Raw genomic sequence first — 13,673 nt, 5'->3', positions numbered from 1 at the left:
ATTACGCCTAAATTTCGACCAAACCTTATAAATTCCTCCATCATCATCATCATCATCATCATCATCATCATCATCGTCATCATCATCATCATCATCATCATCATCATCATCATCATCATCATCATCATCATCATACTCAGCAAATCCCACCAATAGCAAAGCTAGCGTAGGGTCTGAGGATGGTAAGATGTAGACAACCTTACCTCTACTCCATAGGAATAGAGAGGCTGTTTCCAGTGAGACCCCCGACTCGATAGTAGTTTTGCCTCAAGCCTTGGACATAAGACACATAACACTCAGCAATTAGCAATTAAGACAAAGGTTTAATGAGGGGTTAAAATATGTTACCTTTCATAAACTACATATAAAAACGTGTGTGTGTATATATATAACTAACAATTACATATAAAAATCTCAATCCAATTACTCGCTAGTCAGTACCGCACCGATCGACTAGCAACTAGCGATTCCTACAACTACAACACCGAGTATAACATAAGTTCAAGGATGAGAAGAGATGGTGTTGTGTCATAGATCTGACAGTTCGACATTAGGGATTATAGACGAGTATAACGGATGACCTTAAATGGTATAAAATAAAATGTCATTAAAATAAAATATCATGAATTAAATTAAGTTCCAAAAGAGCCAAAAAGAAAATGTATATATTTATTAGTGTGAGCTACAAGTTGTGGGAAAGCATCTTATGCAAACAGATCTGAACGAAGTCTGATATAACCAGTGTGGGCTTTATCTTTTTTGTATATATCTCATCTCCATTTGTATCCTTTTGGAACCCATTCTTCACCTCACCACCACCATTAAACCCAACAACTGTCACACAGAAATGAAGATGGCATTGTTGATATTTGTGTTAATATTAATGGTAAACAGCATTAGTGGTGAAGACCCTTATAGATTCTTCAACTGGAATGTTACTTATGGTGACATCTACCCACTTGGAGTTAAACAACAGGCATGTTTTTTGTACTTTATATTCAAGTAGATAGATCTGGTTCACTTATTTTTTTTTTTTTTTTTTAATGTTGTACATTCTGGTTGCAGGGGATATTGATCAATGGCCAGTTTCCAGGGCCACAAATTGATGCAGTGACTAATGATAATGTGATTGTTAGCGTTTACAATAGCTTGGATGAACCATTCCTTATTACCTGGTTAGTTCTTATTTGATAATGTGATTGTTAGCATTTCACATTTGGGTGGTTTTTTTAGTAGGGATGGCAAATAAATCCAAACCTGATGGGCAAACCGAAACCTGAAAAATTCAGGACATGTAACAATGTTTTTTTAACGGCTAACAGAATTAATCTCGAGCATTCTCGGGGCCCCACTGAACCAAACGGAGTACTACGAGAGTAACCCGAGTCCACCACCAATTTTGGGGATAAAACGGTAACCCACCCGTCCGTAGGCACGATGTTAACAACCAGTTTGTAGTTTTTTTAAGGGTAAATTACACTTTTCGTCCTTTATGTTTATACCAAATTTCGGGGATGTCGATCACCTTTAAAAATGTCTGGAAATCGTTAACGTTTTAAAAACTTTGCACACTCTGTCCTTTGACACTAACCCAGTTAAAATTTTCAGTTATGTTTGATCACATAAGGGTAGTTTAGTCTTTTTGTGTTGTTTAGAGAGAGAATTGGTGTTTATACTTTATATCTCTTATTATTTTTGCTTTATTTTTATTATACTTTTTTAAATAAATGGATAAAATTACTGAATTCCCCAAATTTAACTGAAAACTATAACTGTGTTAGTGTCAAAGGACAAACTATGCAAGGTTTTTAAAATATAAAGGATGATTCCTGACATTTTAAAAAATAAATGACATTAATTGAAATTCGGTACAAACAAAAAGAACGAAAAGTGTAATTTACCCGATTTATAATTTCCTTGAACAATAAAGTTATATAAGGACTTAAATAATAAGAAATAATATAATAACTTATGGCAAACGACGGATAACCAACCAATAATTACCCGTAAGGCATTGGGTTACGGACGGACAGTCCTGGAATCAGCCATACCCATTCCATTACCATCAGTGATTTAAATTTATGTTTTTGAAATTATAATAATTGAAAGGATTATTATTATTATTATGATGATGAATCAGGAATGGGATACAACAAAGGAGGAATTCATGGCAAGATGGTGTTTATGGCACCAATTGCCCCATCCCACCTGGTCAAAACTTCACCTACATTCTTCAATTCAAGGATCAAATAGGAAGTTTTTTCTACTTCCCCTCACTCGCATTTCACCGGGCGGCTGGAGGTTATGGTGGTATTTCCATCTCCAGCCGTCCGATGATCCCCGTCCCCTTTCCTCCACCCGCCGGAGACTTCACCATTCTGGCGGGTGATTGGTTCAAGCAAAACCACACTGTAAGTACCTTTGTTAATCATACTAACGTGTAATTCTAGTTACATTGTCGTCTAATGTTAACGCGAAATCTTTCAGGATTTGAAAGCGATACTAGATGGTGGCCATGATCTTCCGTTCCCCGATGGTCTTCTCATCAATGGCCGAGGATCTAACGGATTTACATTTAACGTTGATCAAGGTATACATTACTACGTCGGATAGGATAGGAGTGTTCACAGTTTGGTTTTGTTAATTTGATGAAAGTTTAGGGTCGAACCGGTAACTAAGGTTTTCTCGATTTGGTTTTGCGAGTTATGGATTTATTAAAAAAAAGTTAGGTTTGTATTTATTTTTAAAAATAAAAAGATTATTCATGAATATAGTATATTTATATTTAAATATTTAATTAACTTTATTTTCCTAAATTAATAAAATTTAAATAATATATGCTAGATAACAGGTTCCAAGTTTTAAACCGTAAAATCAAACCATGACCGTAATATAATATATACATATAACATTATATTTTTAAAATAAAAAGGGGAAATATCATAAAAAAAAAAACTACTTTCTCATTTTTCTCATAAAAGTCCCTTAACATTTTTTTGCATACAAAAAACCAACATACTTTCTGTTCTGTCTCAGAAAAATCCCTCAACAACTTTTTTAACATTAAAGTATTAAAATCCCTTCACATGTTACGTTTGAACAAAATTTTGACAAATAATTTAAACAACTTTGGAACCGTTAGAGGTGTCCGTCGGTTCTTTTCGGCTAATTCGATTATTTGGTTCCTTTTACTCGGTTTGAAAATTTTTTAGTTAAACTAAAAAATCAAACCAAGCTAAACGGAATTTAAGTACTTCAAAACTGAATCACAAACCACATTCGAATTTGGTTTGGTTTTCGGTTTCAACCGAATACAACGAATTCATATAATTTTGAACTTTGATTCAGGGAAAACATATAGATTGAGGATTTCAAACGTGGGGCTTACAACATCAATAAATTTCAGAATCCAGGGCCACAAAATGCTGCTTGTGGAGGTAGAAGGGACTCATACTCTTCAGAACACATACTCTTCACTTGATATTCATCTGGGCCAGACATACTCTGTGTTGGTCACCGCGGATCAACCGCCACAGAACTATTACATGGTCGTCTCCACTCGGTTTACCTCCCAAGTCCTCACCGCGACTTCCATTCTTCGTTACACCAACTCGCCCGGATCTTTTCCCGCTCCTCCACCTGGCGGTCCGACCATCCAAATCGACTGGTCTTTGAATCAAGCCCGCTCAATCAGGTAGGGTGTTTATAAACTGTTGAAACTCGCCAAATAGAAATAAGTCGGCCAGTTTGATATATATATATAGGTAAAGGATCAAATAAAAATAATATTAACGTACGAAACGTACGCATTGAGGGAAAAAGCAAAAAGTGGCGGTGTCATTTTGGTAATTATCAGCAACTTCAAAATTACTGGGGAAAAAGCAAAAAGTGTCTTGTAGAGTAATTTTGAGCATCTGTAGAGTAATTTTGAGCATCTGTAGGGGTGGGCTGGGGGGGGGGGTTAGTGTAATTTTGATAATTACCCTACAATTTTGATAATTACCCTACACGACCAAAATTACTCTACATGAACTTTTACAAAATTACTCTACAGAAGCTCAAAATTACTCTACTATAGTAATTTTGAAGTTGCTGATAATTACCAAAATGCCACCGCCACTTTTTTTGACTTTCTTTCAATTCGTACGTTTATTTTATTTTCACGGGAACTTAACTCTATATATATATATATATATAGAGAGAGAGAGAGAGTGTAGTGTACAATGTCTCTTTGCGTATGATGCATACGCGATCAGAATATAACATGCGGTTTTTTATGGATGCAAACATGTGCGTTTTATTGGTTATAAACATTGTTGTTGTTAACAGGCAAAACTTGACCGCAAGTGGTCCGAGGCCGAACCCGCAAGGTTCATACCATTACGGGATGGTTAACTTCACTCGAACGATCAGGCTCGCCAACTCTGCTCCGGTTATAAACGGAAAACAGCGCTACGCGGTCAACAGCGTGTCATTTATCCCCGCGGACACCCCTCTAAAGATCGCTGATTATTTCAAGATCTCGGGTGTGTTTTCGCTTGGAACTATCTCCGACAGCCCGACAGGTGGCGGTGGGTACCTCCAGACTTCGGTCATGGCCGCGGATTTCAGAGCATTTGTCGAGATCGTGTTCGAGAATTCAGAAGATACCGTGCAGTCATGGCACATTGACGGTCACTTCTTCTTTGTCGTCGGGTAAGCTTAAATTTGGTTGTTTTAAGTATATATATGACGCGCTTGATGGTGCTAAACCGTCGGTAAATGTATAGGATGGATGGCGGGCCGTGGTCCGCTGCTAGCCGAGCAAGTTACAATTTAAGAGACGGGGTTTCGCGATCCACTGTCCAGGTACCATATGTTTTTTTTTTTTTTTTTTTTTTTTTTTGGGGGGGGGGGTGGGTAATGGGGGAGGGGTGGGTGGGGGTGGGGGTGGGGGTTTAGGTTTTTGGTGGTGGTGGATGTTTAAGGTTTTTTTTTTTTTTTTTTTTTTTTTTTTTTTTTGTGTAGTGGGTTTTTTTAGTATCCTTTGTACCCTTCTTACAAGTAGGATCCTTTGTATTTGATGCTAATCCATGATTTGGTATGTTATAATTATATAGGTGTATCCGAAATCATGGACCGCGTTGTATGTACCATTAGACAATGTCGGGATGTGGAATATACGATCCCAGAATTGGGCGCGACAATACTTAGGTCAACAGTTTTATCTTCGGGTGTATTCACCGGTGAATTCATGGAGAGATGAGTACCCGATTCCGAAGAATGCCATTACTTGCGGCCGAGCAAGTGGCCGCAAGACCAGGCCCCTGTAAATGTAGGGACGCGGAGTAGGAACCGTCACGAAAGGGTGGCTGGTTCTTATATATGAGAGTTTCTGTTAATTTTTTTGATATGTTTATTTAGCTTTTGTAATTCTACAAAACTATGATTGGTTTAATGTTTTTATTTAAGTATTTAAAGTGGTACTTCTTTCGGATTGTTCGGATCGAATTATTCGGATTTGAAATTTCTATGAACTTATCCGACCCGAATTGGATGTATTCCCAACCGATCCAAATGTATCCGAATTCAACTCGGATCGGATAAAGTTCAAATTCTAAAACATAGTTTTCAAACCAAACTTCAAATCATTGTCTTTCACCCAATGTGTCACTCAATTGATAGGTTTGATCTCATGCCTGAATAATCTGTATTCTAAAATCCGTATCCGATCCAAATAAGTAATTCGGATTCTGATCGGATCTATCCGAATAAGAATTCTGATTGTCTTTTTTCGGTTCGGATTTCGTTTTTTTTTTATGTTAAGTGGGGCGATTTGAAAATTTTATGCGGTGCGCCCGAAATTTTCACGTATATATACCATTGTGTTTTTTTCAAGGGGGCGCCCCACGTGTATGAGTGGGTCTGCCCCTGTATGAGGTTTGTGTTTTTGTTCGTTTCCGTTTAGTTACATGAAACTCATAATCATAACTGATTAATAAAGTAACCGTAACCATAACTGTCTGTTAATTTCGGTTATCAGTTAATTTGGTTCGATGACGGTCCGGTTATCGGTTATGTTCGGTTAAGAGTTATGTTTGCTCACCCATAGTTGCCCACCAAGTTCAACTAGGGGACAAGGTGAAATTTAAAGGGGGTGTAATGTGGTGAATGGATCAGCTGAGACGAGCCCAATACAAGAAAAGCCCATGCTGAGAAAGAGTTCAAGACTAAGAAAGCCCAACTCTTATTGGAGGGATTTTAATCTTAATGACATGTCAGCAATCTTCTAACAGAATGCAACATCTTTTAGTTATATGAGATCATGTAGAGAGTGTGTGGGATATGAGAAATTTGTTAGATCTGGTTATTGAATTTAGTGCTGACAATTTTAGACACATACATGAAAACACGACACGATCTTAACAGGTTTGTGTTTGACCCTTAATAGGTTTCATGTCTTAAACAGGTCAACACGATAAGATCTGTTAATTTTCGTGTCGTGTTCGTGTTTATCTATTTCGTGTTTGTGTCTTATCGTGTCCATGTCTTAATAGGCCATGTCTATCACGATATACCAGCCCTAGACTCCACACTCCACCTCTCCAGAGCGGTGCGTGTCTTAACAGGTCGTGTTTGTGTCTTAACATGTCATGATTGTGTCTTAACAGGTCTTCATGTCTTAGTAGGTTGTATGATATGCTTGTAAGTTTTTTTTTCGTGTCTTAACAGGTTGTGTTCATGTAACATGTTTATTATCAGGTTCATGTTCGCCCATGTATAATACCATCGTAAAGTTGTTACAAGTATAACAATTTTGTTATCAATTTTAATTCGAGTATCTATTACTCCTACAGTCGGGTAGCTCATATGCATTTAATCAGGTTGACCTTAGCACATGAATCAGTCAACACTCGTTTGTATTAATGAGATCAAAATATCACAACTCATGGTTCCTGATTTGCTCATTGCACCGACACTCTTGTATCTCCAACATTTAAAGAGTTTGCCATAAAGTGTAACATTTATCAGTGATATTTTTTTTAAAAAGAGTATATATTTTTTTCTCTTATAATAATATATATAATATAATATAAAGATCAAATATAAATGGGTCTTAACATACAAAATAACCTAACATAAGAAGTGAAGAAAGCTTTTTTCTTTTAAATTTTTTCCCATCTAGTTAAGTATGATGTTTAACTGAAAAATGTAAAAAAAAATTGTGATCTTACACTAGTAGAGTAATTATGTAATTTTGTAGAGTAATTATAATTATCCTACAATATTTGTAGAGTAATTATGATTGCCAAACAATAGTTACATAATTATTCTACTAGTGTAAAATCACGATTTTTTTATTCTGAGACTAAACTACGTGATTAATAAGATGGAAAAAAATCCATTCTTCACTTCTCACATCAAGCTAATTTGTATATTAAGACACATTTGTACAATAACTTAACGAGTAAACTGCCATTTTGGTCCCTATGGTTTGGTCAATTTTGACACTTTAGTCCAAAACTCAAACTTTTTGCATCTGGGTCCCTGTGGTTTCAGTTTTATTGCCATTTTGGTCCAAAAATGAAATCAGGTCATATTTGTCTTATAAAATCCTGTTATTTTGTCATTTTCTGCAGGAGCAAAATGATCATTTCTTTTATATAAATAAATACCATATTTTATAAGACAAATATGACCTGATTTGCCCCCTGAGGAAAATGACAAAATTGCAGGATTTTATAAGACAAGTGTGACCTGATTTCATTTTTGGACCAAAATGGCAATAAAACTGAAACCACAGGGACCCAGATGCAAAAGGTTTGAATTTTGGACTAAAGTGGCAAAAGTAACCAAACCTCAAGAACCAAAATGACAGTTTACTCATAACTTAACCCACATAATATAATATGATTTTTTTTACCTGCTATAAGTGAAATTTAATAAAAACAAACAAGAAGCTAAAAGAAGAATACGGTAAAAAGAGTAAAAAAGACGGAACAAACAAAAGTACATAACATTAGAGTCACACACGAAAATATCTAAGATCATGCGTTGTGGGTTAACGAGGGTGCCACATCACCCCGTTAAAAAACCCACACACTGTGTCTGTCCGTTAATGGTGGTGCCGTGAATGGCTTGGTCTCGTGATCCAAAATTGGAGTCGGGGGTGATGAAATCGAGGAGGGAATGGAATGTGTGTGTGTGGGGGGGGGGGGGATTGGATTGGGGTTTTAATAAAAAAAGATTAATTCCTTTTAATATTATACCATGAACCACTTCAATATATATTACATTTCTCAACCATCCACAAGTCACTCTCAATCATATTCTTATCATGGATTTCCCACCCAATCGAAATACGGAAGAAGATTTAATTATTATTGTGGTTCGAGCGGGCTTGCATCTTTTAATCGATGATAATGAAATGTCCGGACCACTAAAAAAGACGTGTTCCATTGCAAAGAGATCGTGAAGCCACTCATAACCGACTCGTAAACAATTATTTTTTCTAAGAATCCCCTATATGATGACAAAACTTTCCGGCGTTGTTTTCGCATGAGTTGTCAACTATTTTTATGAATTGTAAGCGATTTAGACCACACTTATACGTTTTCTAACAAAGAGAAGATGCATGCATGATGTACACTAGGTTTTTCTCCATTGCAGAAGTGCACGACAACGATTCGTCAAACGGTAGTGCGAATGACTCATAGGTCGAGTATATGAAAATGTCAGATAAAGTGTGCCGCAATAGTCTTCAATTTCTATGAAGGTATATGTTTAAATGTTATATTTTTCAGTGTTCTATGATTGTTATCTTTTTTTTTTTTTTTTTTTGAACATCAATTTTTTGAGGGTTCAAGTCCCACATACGACAGGATTAAAAGAGCTTTGTCATTCAAAAAAAAGATGGAAATATATTGCGGTTTAGTTGATTTGTGTGATCACTGTCAATAGCCGAATTAAAGTGTAGAAAAATAATGGAGGTAATTAGGTTTTCTTAAAAGAAATTATTACAAAGCTAATTTGGGAGGATTAACACTTTGACACCCAACAATCATACAATGCAAGTAAGTAAAGCGTTTAGGAAAACAATGACAAAACCGATTCATAAAGGTTCAAATGGAAGTTAACTAATCTACTTTAAGACTTTTCCCCAATTCTCCAATCAAGAGTTGCTCCGCTAACCATTTCTCTTGAACAGAAGAGATCACTGGCACACGTGTTTCACTAAATCAAGGTAGTGATCACCTTACAGCGTCTCACTATATAAGGTACTGATTACCTTCTTGCTTTCACTAATCCAAGGTAGTGATCACCTCTCTTATAAATCACATACTAATACAATGATAGTGCTTTCAATATTACAACAATACATGGCTAGAAAGATGGGAAGTTATAGCACAATTCTTCTATTTTGCTCTTCAATCTTGATTCTCACTTCAATTTGGTGATTGAATCTTAAGGGAACTAGAGGTATCTTATTTGGATACGTATTCGGAAGTGTTTAGAGCAAAAGAGGTGAGTTAGGACGAAAGAGAAGGGCTCTATATATAGGGCACAACATAAAATGCAAAGCATGAAGATTCAGGATTCTGCTCTATCCTTGGTCAATCCATCGACCACCGAATGCCTCAATCCATCGACCATCGAATGCCTGGAACTTCCTTTTTTCTGTTTTGTACGTTACATATGCATTCACATCCATCCATTCTAACCCAATTTTACACATTTCCACCAAATTCTAGTTCTCAAAAAATTGGTGATGGTATGATTTACTTTTGTAATTTGTAAATGGGGAAAGATGTTTTTCGCCTTTTAGCAATTTAAAACACGTTTGTGTCTTCAAGATGAATTCATTTTGATATAATTATTCATTTGGTGGATTTCATTCATCAACTCTTAAACTCAAAAACGAATTTTGTAAGTTTTGCAAGAATTATGATTTCTATACAATTAATTTAAGGTTTTACAAAATATCTTGAGAAATCATCATGATTTTATAAAAATATTATTATAAGTTCGTTTAGATTATTTGAAAACCAAATTTATAATCTCTCTAGAATCGCAATTGATACGATTAACAATTAGACTTTAATCTTTCACTTATCTTTGTCGGTTTTCACCATTTGATATTTTAAGCTTGAACTTTACCATATTTTTCACCATATTTGTTGTGTGTGAACCTTGATTTTCCTTTACTTAATGTAGATGATCTTCAATCATAAAATCAATTGATGAATTTAAACCCTAATTCTCATTTGTGGTTCTCAATCTTTATCCACTTTACTTTATTTGTAGAACCCTCAATCTACATACCAAAGGTGCATTAAGTGTAAAAAGACATGTAGGGACATGTATGTTGTACATGTATATCCTTTAATCAACAACTTAATAACATAAGTCTATAATTTTAATCATATCAAAACTAGGGATACTAATGTATCATAATTAGCATTAAACTCATTTTTATCCTATCACAAAGAAACATACATAAAATTAACACCAAAAAACAATCACAAATCAAACATCGAATATTAGCATCACTTTTGAAAAAAAACAAAAAAAAAAAAAACAAAAAACAAATCCTGGATCGAACTCAACATAATAGGTACTGTAGTTGATATATTTTTTTTATATGAAATAAGTGATTCTTGATTTAATTAAAGTGCAAATATTGGTCTTCTAAAATAAGGAGAAGAAAATGTATCATGCTGGAAAGGAGTTAATACGAAAAAGAAAGCTAGATCGAAGAAGTCTTCCATAGAACATGGCAGATATAAAAGCGATAACAACGCCTTAAATGCAAGCATATATATCTAAACATTTATCATTTTCCACATCCAATCAATTTATTATACCACTCTACTTCCATTTCCTTCTAATTGTCTATGAATCTTCATTGTTAATTGTTTTTTAATATTAAATAACTATTGATATCCTAGGGCCGACCCGTAGGGGATGTGGGTGCGCGACGGCACAAGACCCAAACCCTTCGAGAGCCCAAATCTTTTTAATTTTGTATAGAATTTACGCTATATAATATAGAATATATATACACTGAATTAGAAGATAACATAAATAAGCCTTTATACCAATGGTTATTGTCTTGCTTAAACAAAAGGAGATGTGGGTTCTAATCCTGGTGTCTACAAATTTTTTATTTTAGCTTATTTTTTGGTTTTTTTAGTGACATTTAATGCTTAATTTTGTCAACTGCATCTTTCCCTTTAATTAATAAATTACTTCCTAACCTTAGATCAAGTGGTGGAAGGATTGTATTTCTCTTGAAAGATGCAAGTTCAACTCTCACTTGGTGCAGAGTGAGGCACAGGTGGGCAATGATAGGAGACCCAGCGAAACCTAAGTTGGATCCTTGAGCCAAACAGGTTTTACCGGTAATTTTATCGTCGTGCCTACGGGCGGGTGGGTTACCAGGTTTTCCCTGGAATTGGTGGTGGACTCGGGTTACTCTCGAAGTACTCCGTTTGTCCAGTTGGTGCCCCGAGAGTGCTCGGGATTGATTCTGTTGGCCGTTCAAAAAAAAACTTCCTAAACTTAGATAAAAACAACTATTTAAATTACATCCACATAAATTTTACTGATTCATGAGTTTAGATTATGAATAGGGCCCAAAATTTTTATCCTGCGCAGGACCATTTTTTTGTGATTTTCGTAGAACAACTTGTCAATCCTAGGTTAATATATATTATCTACGCAATAAGAACATAAACTCTATTTACGATCCATAATTCACACATAATTTAAACCAATACACACATTTAAAAGTGTGTAAAATTGTGAAGTGTTTATTGGTCATCCCAAATGAATTTAAACTTACAAAGAGGAATGGGTGGAAATTTATGGTGACATGATGGGTTAGGAGTTTAAGTATTGACATTTTGACAAGTTAGCATGCTATATGACACTTGGGTCAACCCTACTAGTTGGTTCATATCCCCAACGGCTCAACGCGTTGGCATACAATAAATCAGCCATAACCCTAATGCAGGCATTCATTGCTACTTAGTTGTATGCAAGTGGACAAGAACCTACATGCCTATATAATCGAACTTTCTGAAACATTACATACACCAAAGTTGTAGTTTGAGTAAGTGAGCCATATAGATTTATGGGGTTATCTCAAAAATGGCTGTGCACGTTGCTTCTTATAATAAGTGTTGTGTTTCACATGAGTGTAATTACTCGTGGAGATGAAAGACTCGAGACTGAAGGATGGGGTCGTGACCCATGTCGATTTCGCCGAAGAGGGTGTGGGCGTTTTGGTGGTGGAAGAGGTGGAGGACTTGGTGGTGGTGGAGGATTTGGTGGAGGCGGTGGAGGAGGGCTAGGTGGCGGTGGTGGGGTTGGAGGTGGTGGAGGGCTAGGTGGTGGTGGTGGGGTTGGAGGTGGTGGGGGTTCGGGCGGTGGATTAGGTGGTGGAGGTGGCGGCGGATTAGGTGGTGGAGGTGGAAGTGGGGGAGGTGGCGGTTTAGGTGGAGGTTCAGGTAAGGGTGGTGGATTTGGAGCTGGAGGAGGAGTAGGTGGTGGTGCAGGAGGTGGTGGCATTGGTGGAGGCGGTGGAGGAGGGAGTGGCGGAGGTGGTGGTTTAGGTGGAGGGTCAGGTAAGGGTGGTGGATTTGGAGCTGGAGGTGGAGTAGGTGGTGGTGCAGGAGGTGGTGGCATTGGTGGAGGCGGTGGAGGAGGGAGTGGCGGAGGTGGTGGTTTAGGTGGAGGGTCAGGTAAGGGTGGTGGATTTGGAGCTGGAGGTGGAGTAGGTGGTGGTGCTGGAGGTGGTGGCATTGGTGGAGGTGGTGGTGGAGGAAGCGGTGGAGGTGGTGGTTTAGGTGGAGGTGCAGGAAGTGGAGGTGGGTTTGGAGCTGGAGGGGGAGTAGGTGGTGGTGCAGGAGGTGGTGGCATTGGTGGTGGTGGTGGTGGAGGTAGTGGTGGAGGTGGTGGTATAGGAGGAGGTTCAGGAAGCGGGGGTGGATTTGGAGCTGGTGGAGGCGTTGGTGGTGGTGCAGGAGGTGTAGGTGTCGGTGGCGGTGGTGGTGGAGGTAGCGGTGGAGGTGGTGGTCTAGGTGGAGGTTCTGGTCATGGCGGAGGGTTTGGTGCCGGAGGTGGTGTAGGTGGTGGAGCTGCAGGAGGAGGCTTAGGGGGAGGTGGCGGTGGTGGTGCTGGGGGTGGTGGCGGCGGCGGCCTAGGTGGTGGATCTGGGCTTGGTGGCGGTGGAGGTTTGGGAAGTGGAGGTGGACTTGGTGGAGGTCTTGGAAGTGGAGGTGGAGGTGGGCTTGGTGGTGGTCATGGCGGTGGAGTGGGCATAGGGGTAGGCATTGGAGTTGGCGTAGGTGTGGGTGGTGGTAGTGGTGGCGGTGGTGGTGTCGGAACAGGTAGTGGCTTTGGAGGTGGTGGAAGAAAGTAAAAGTTTTCTTTCAATAGCCTAATACTATATTATGCACACAAAAAACATATTGTAACGTATGTAACATTTTATGTTGTACGTGTTGTATCTTACATCATTTTGTAATGATTTTTAAATGTTAAACAAGCGAGTCTAAATTTAATTTCCTTCCGGGTTAGATCACTTCTTTATAGTCATAATTATTTTTTATAACTTATTCAACTTCTAAGAATTTATTTTTTTCAGTTTCAAGTGCGTTTTCTAAATTATGAGGTAATATGCTCTTAAA

General features: G+C 37.6%; 2 protein-coding genes across 2 annotated transcripts; both read left to right on the top strand.

Moving 5' to 3' along the window:
- Positions 1-714: 714 nt before the first annotated feature.
- LOC110938161 (L-ascorbate oxidase homolog) lies at positions 715-5,479 on the top strand. Its single transcript, XM_022180633.2, has 8 exons — positions 715-976; positions 1,066-1,175; positions 2,141-2,411; positions 2,488-2,590; positions 3,349-3,694; positions 4,330-4,695; positions 4,770-4,848; positions 5,100-5,479. The coding sequence occupies exons 1-8, from the start codon at positions 848-850 to the stop codon at positions 5,310-5,312; spliced, it is 1,617 nt and encodes a 538-aa protein (XP_022036325.1). The 5' UTR covers positions 715-847; the 3' UTR covers positions 5,313-5,479.
- A 6,636-nt stretch (positions 5,480-12,115) lies between these two features.
- On the top strand, positions 12,116-13,405 carry LOC110938160 (glycine-rich cell wall structural protein 1). Its single transcript, XM_022180632.2, has one exon. The coding sequence runs from the start codon at positions 12,116-12,118 to the stop codon at positions 13,403-13,405; it is 1,290 nt and encodes a 429-aa protein (XP_022036324.1).
- The last annotated feature ends 268 nt before the right edge of the window (positions 13,406-13,673 follow it).

This window comes from Helianthus annuus, chromosome 4 (genome assembly GCF_002127325.2).
Source record: "Helianthus annuus cultivar XRQ/B chromosome 4, HanXRQr2.0-SUNRISE, whole genome shotgun sequence".
NCBI classification, from domain to species: Eukaryota; Viridiplantae; Streptophyta; class Magnoliopsida; order Asterales; family Asteraceae; genus Helianthus; species Helianthus annuus.
Note: the sequence above shows the minus strand (reverse complement) of the source record. Positions and strands in the feature narration are given on the sequence as shown.

Bases quoted from the DNA above. Each gene is read 5' to 3' on its own strand.
- LOC110938161 (XM_022180633.2), top strand. From the start codon at position 848: ATGAAGATGGCATTGTTGATATTTGTGTTAATATTAATGGTAAACAGC. The intron at 2,591-3,348 runs GTATACATTACT...ACTTTGATTCAG, and splicing joins TACATTTAACGTTGATCAAG to GGAAAACATATAGATTGAGG. The intron at 3,695-4,329 runs GTAGGGTGTTTA...TGTTGTTAACAG, and splicing joins AATCAAGCCCGCTCAATCAG to GCAAAACTTGACCGCAAGTG.
- LOC110938160 (XM_022180632.2), top strand. From the start codon at position 12,116: ATGGGGTTATCTCAAAAATGGCTGTGCACGTTGCTTCTTATAATAAGT.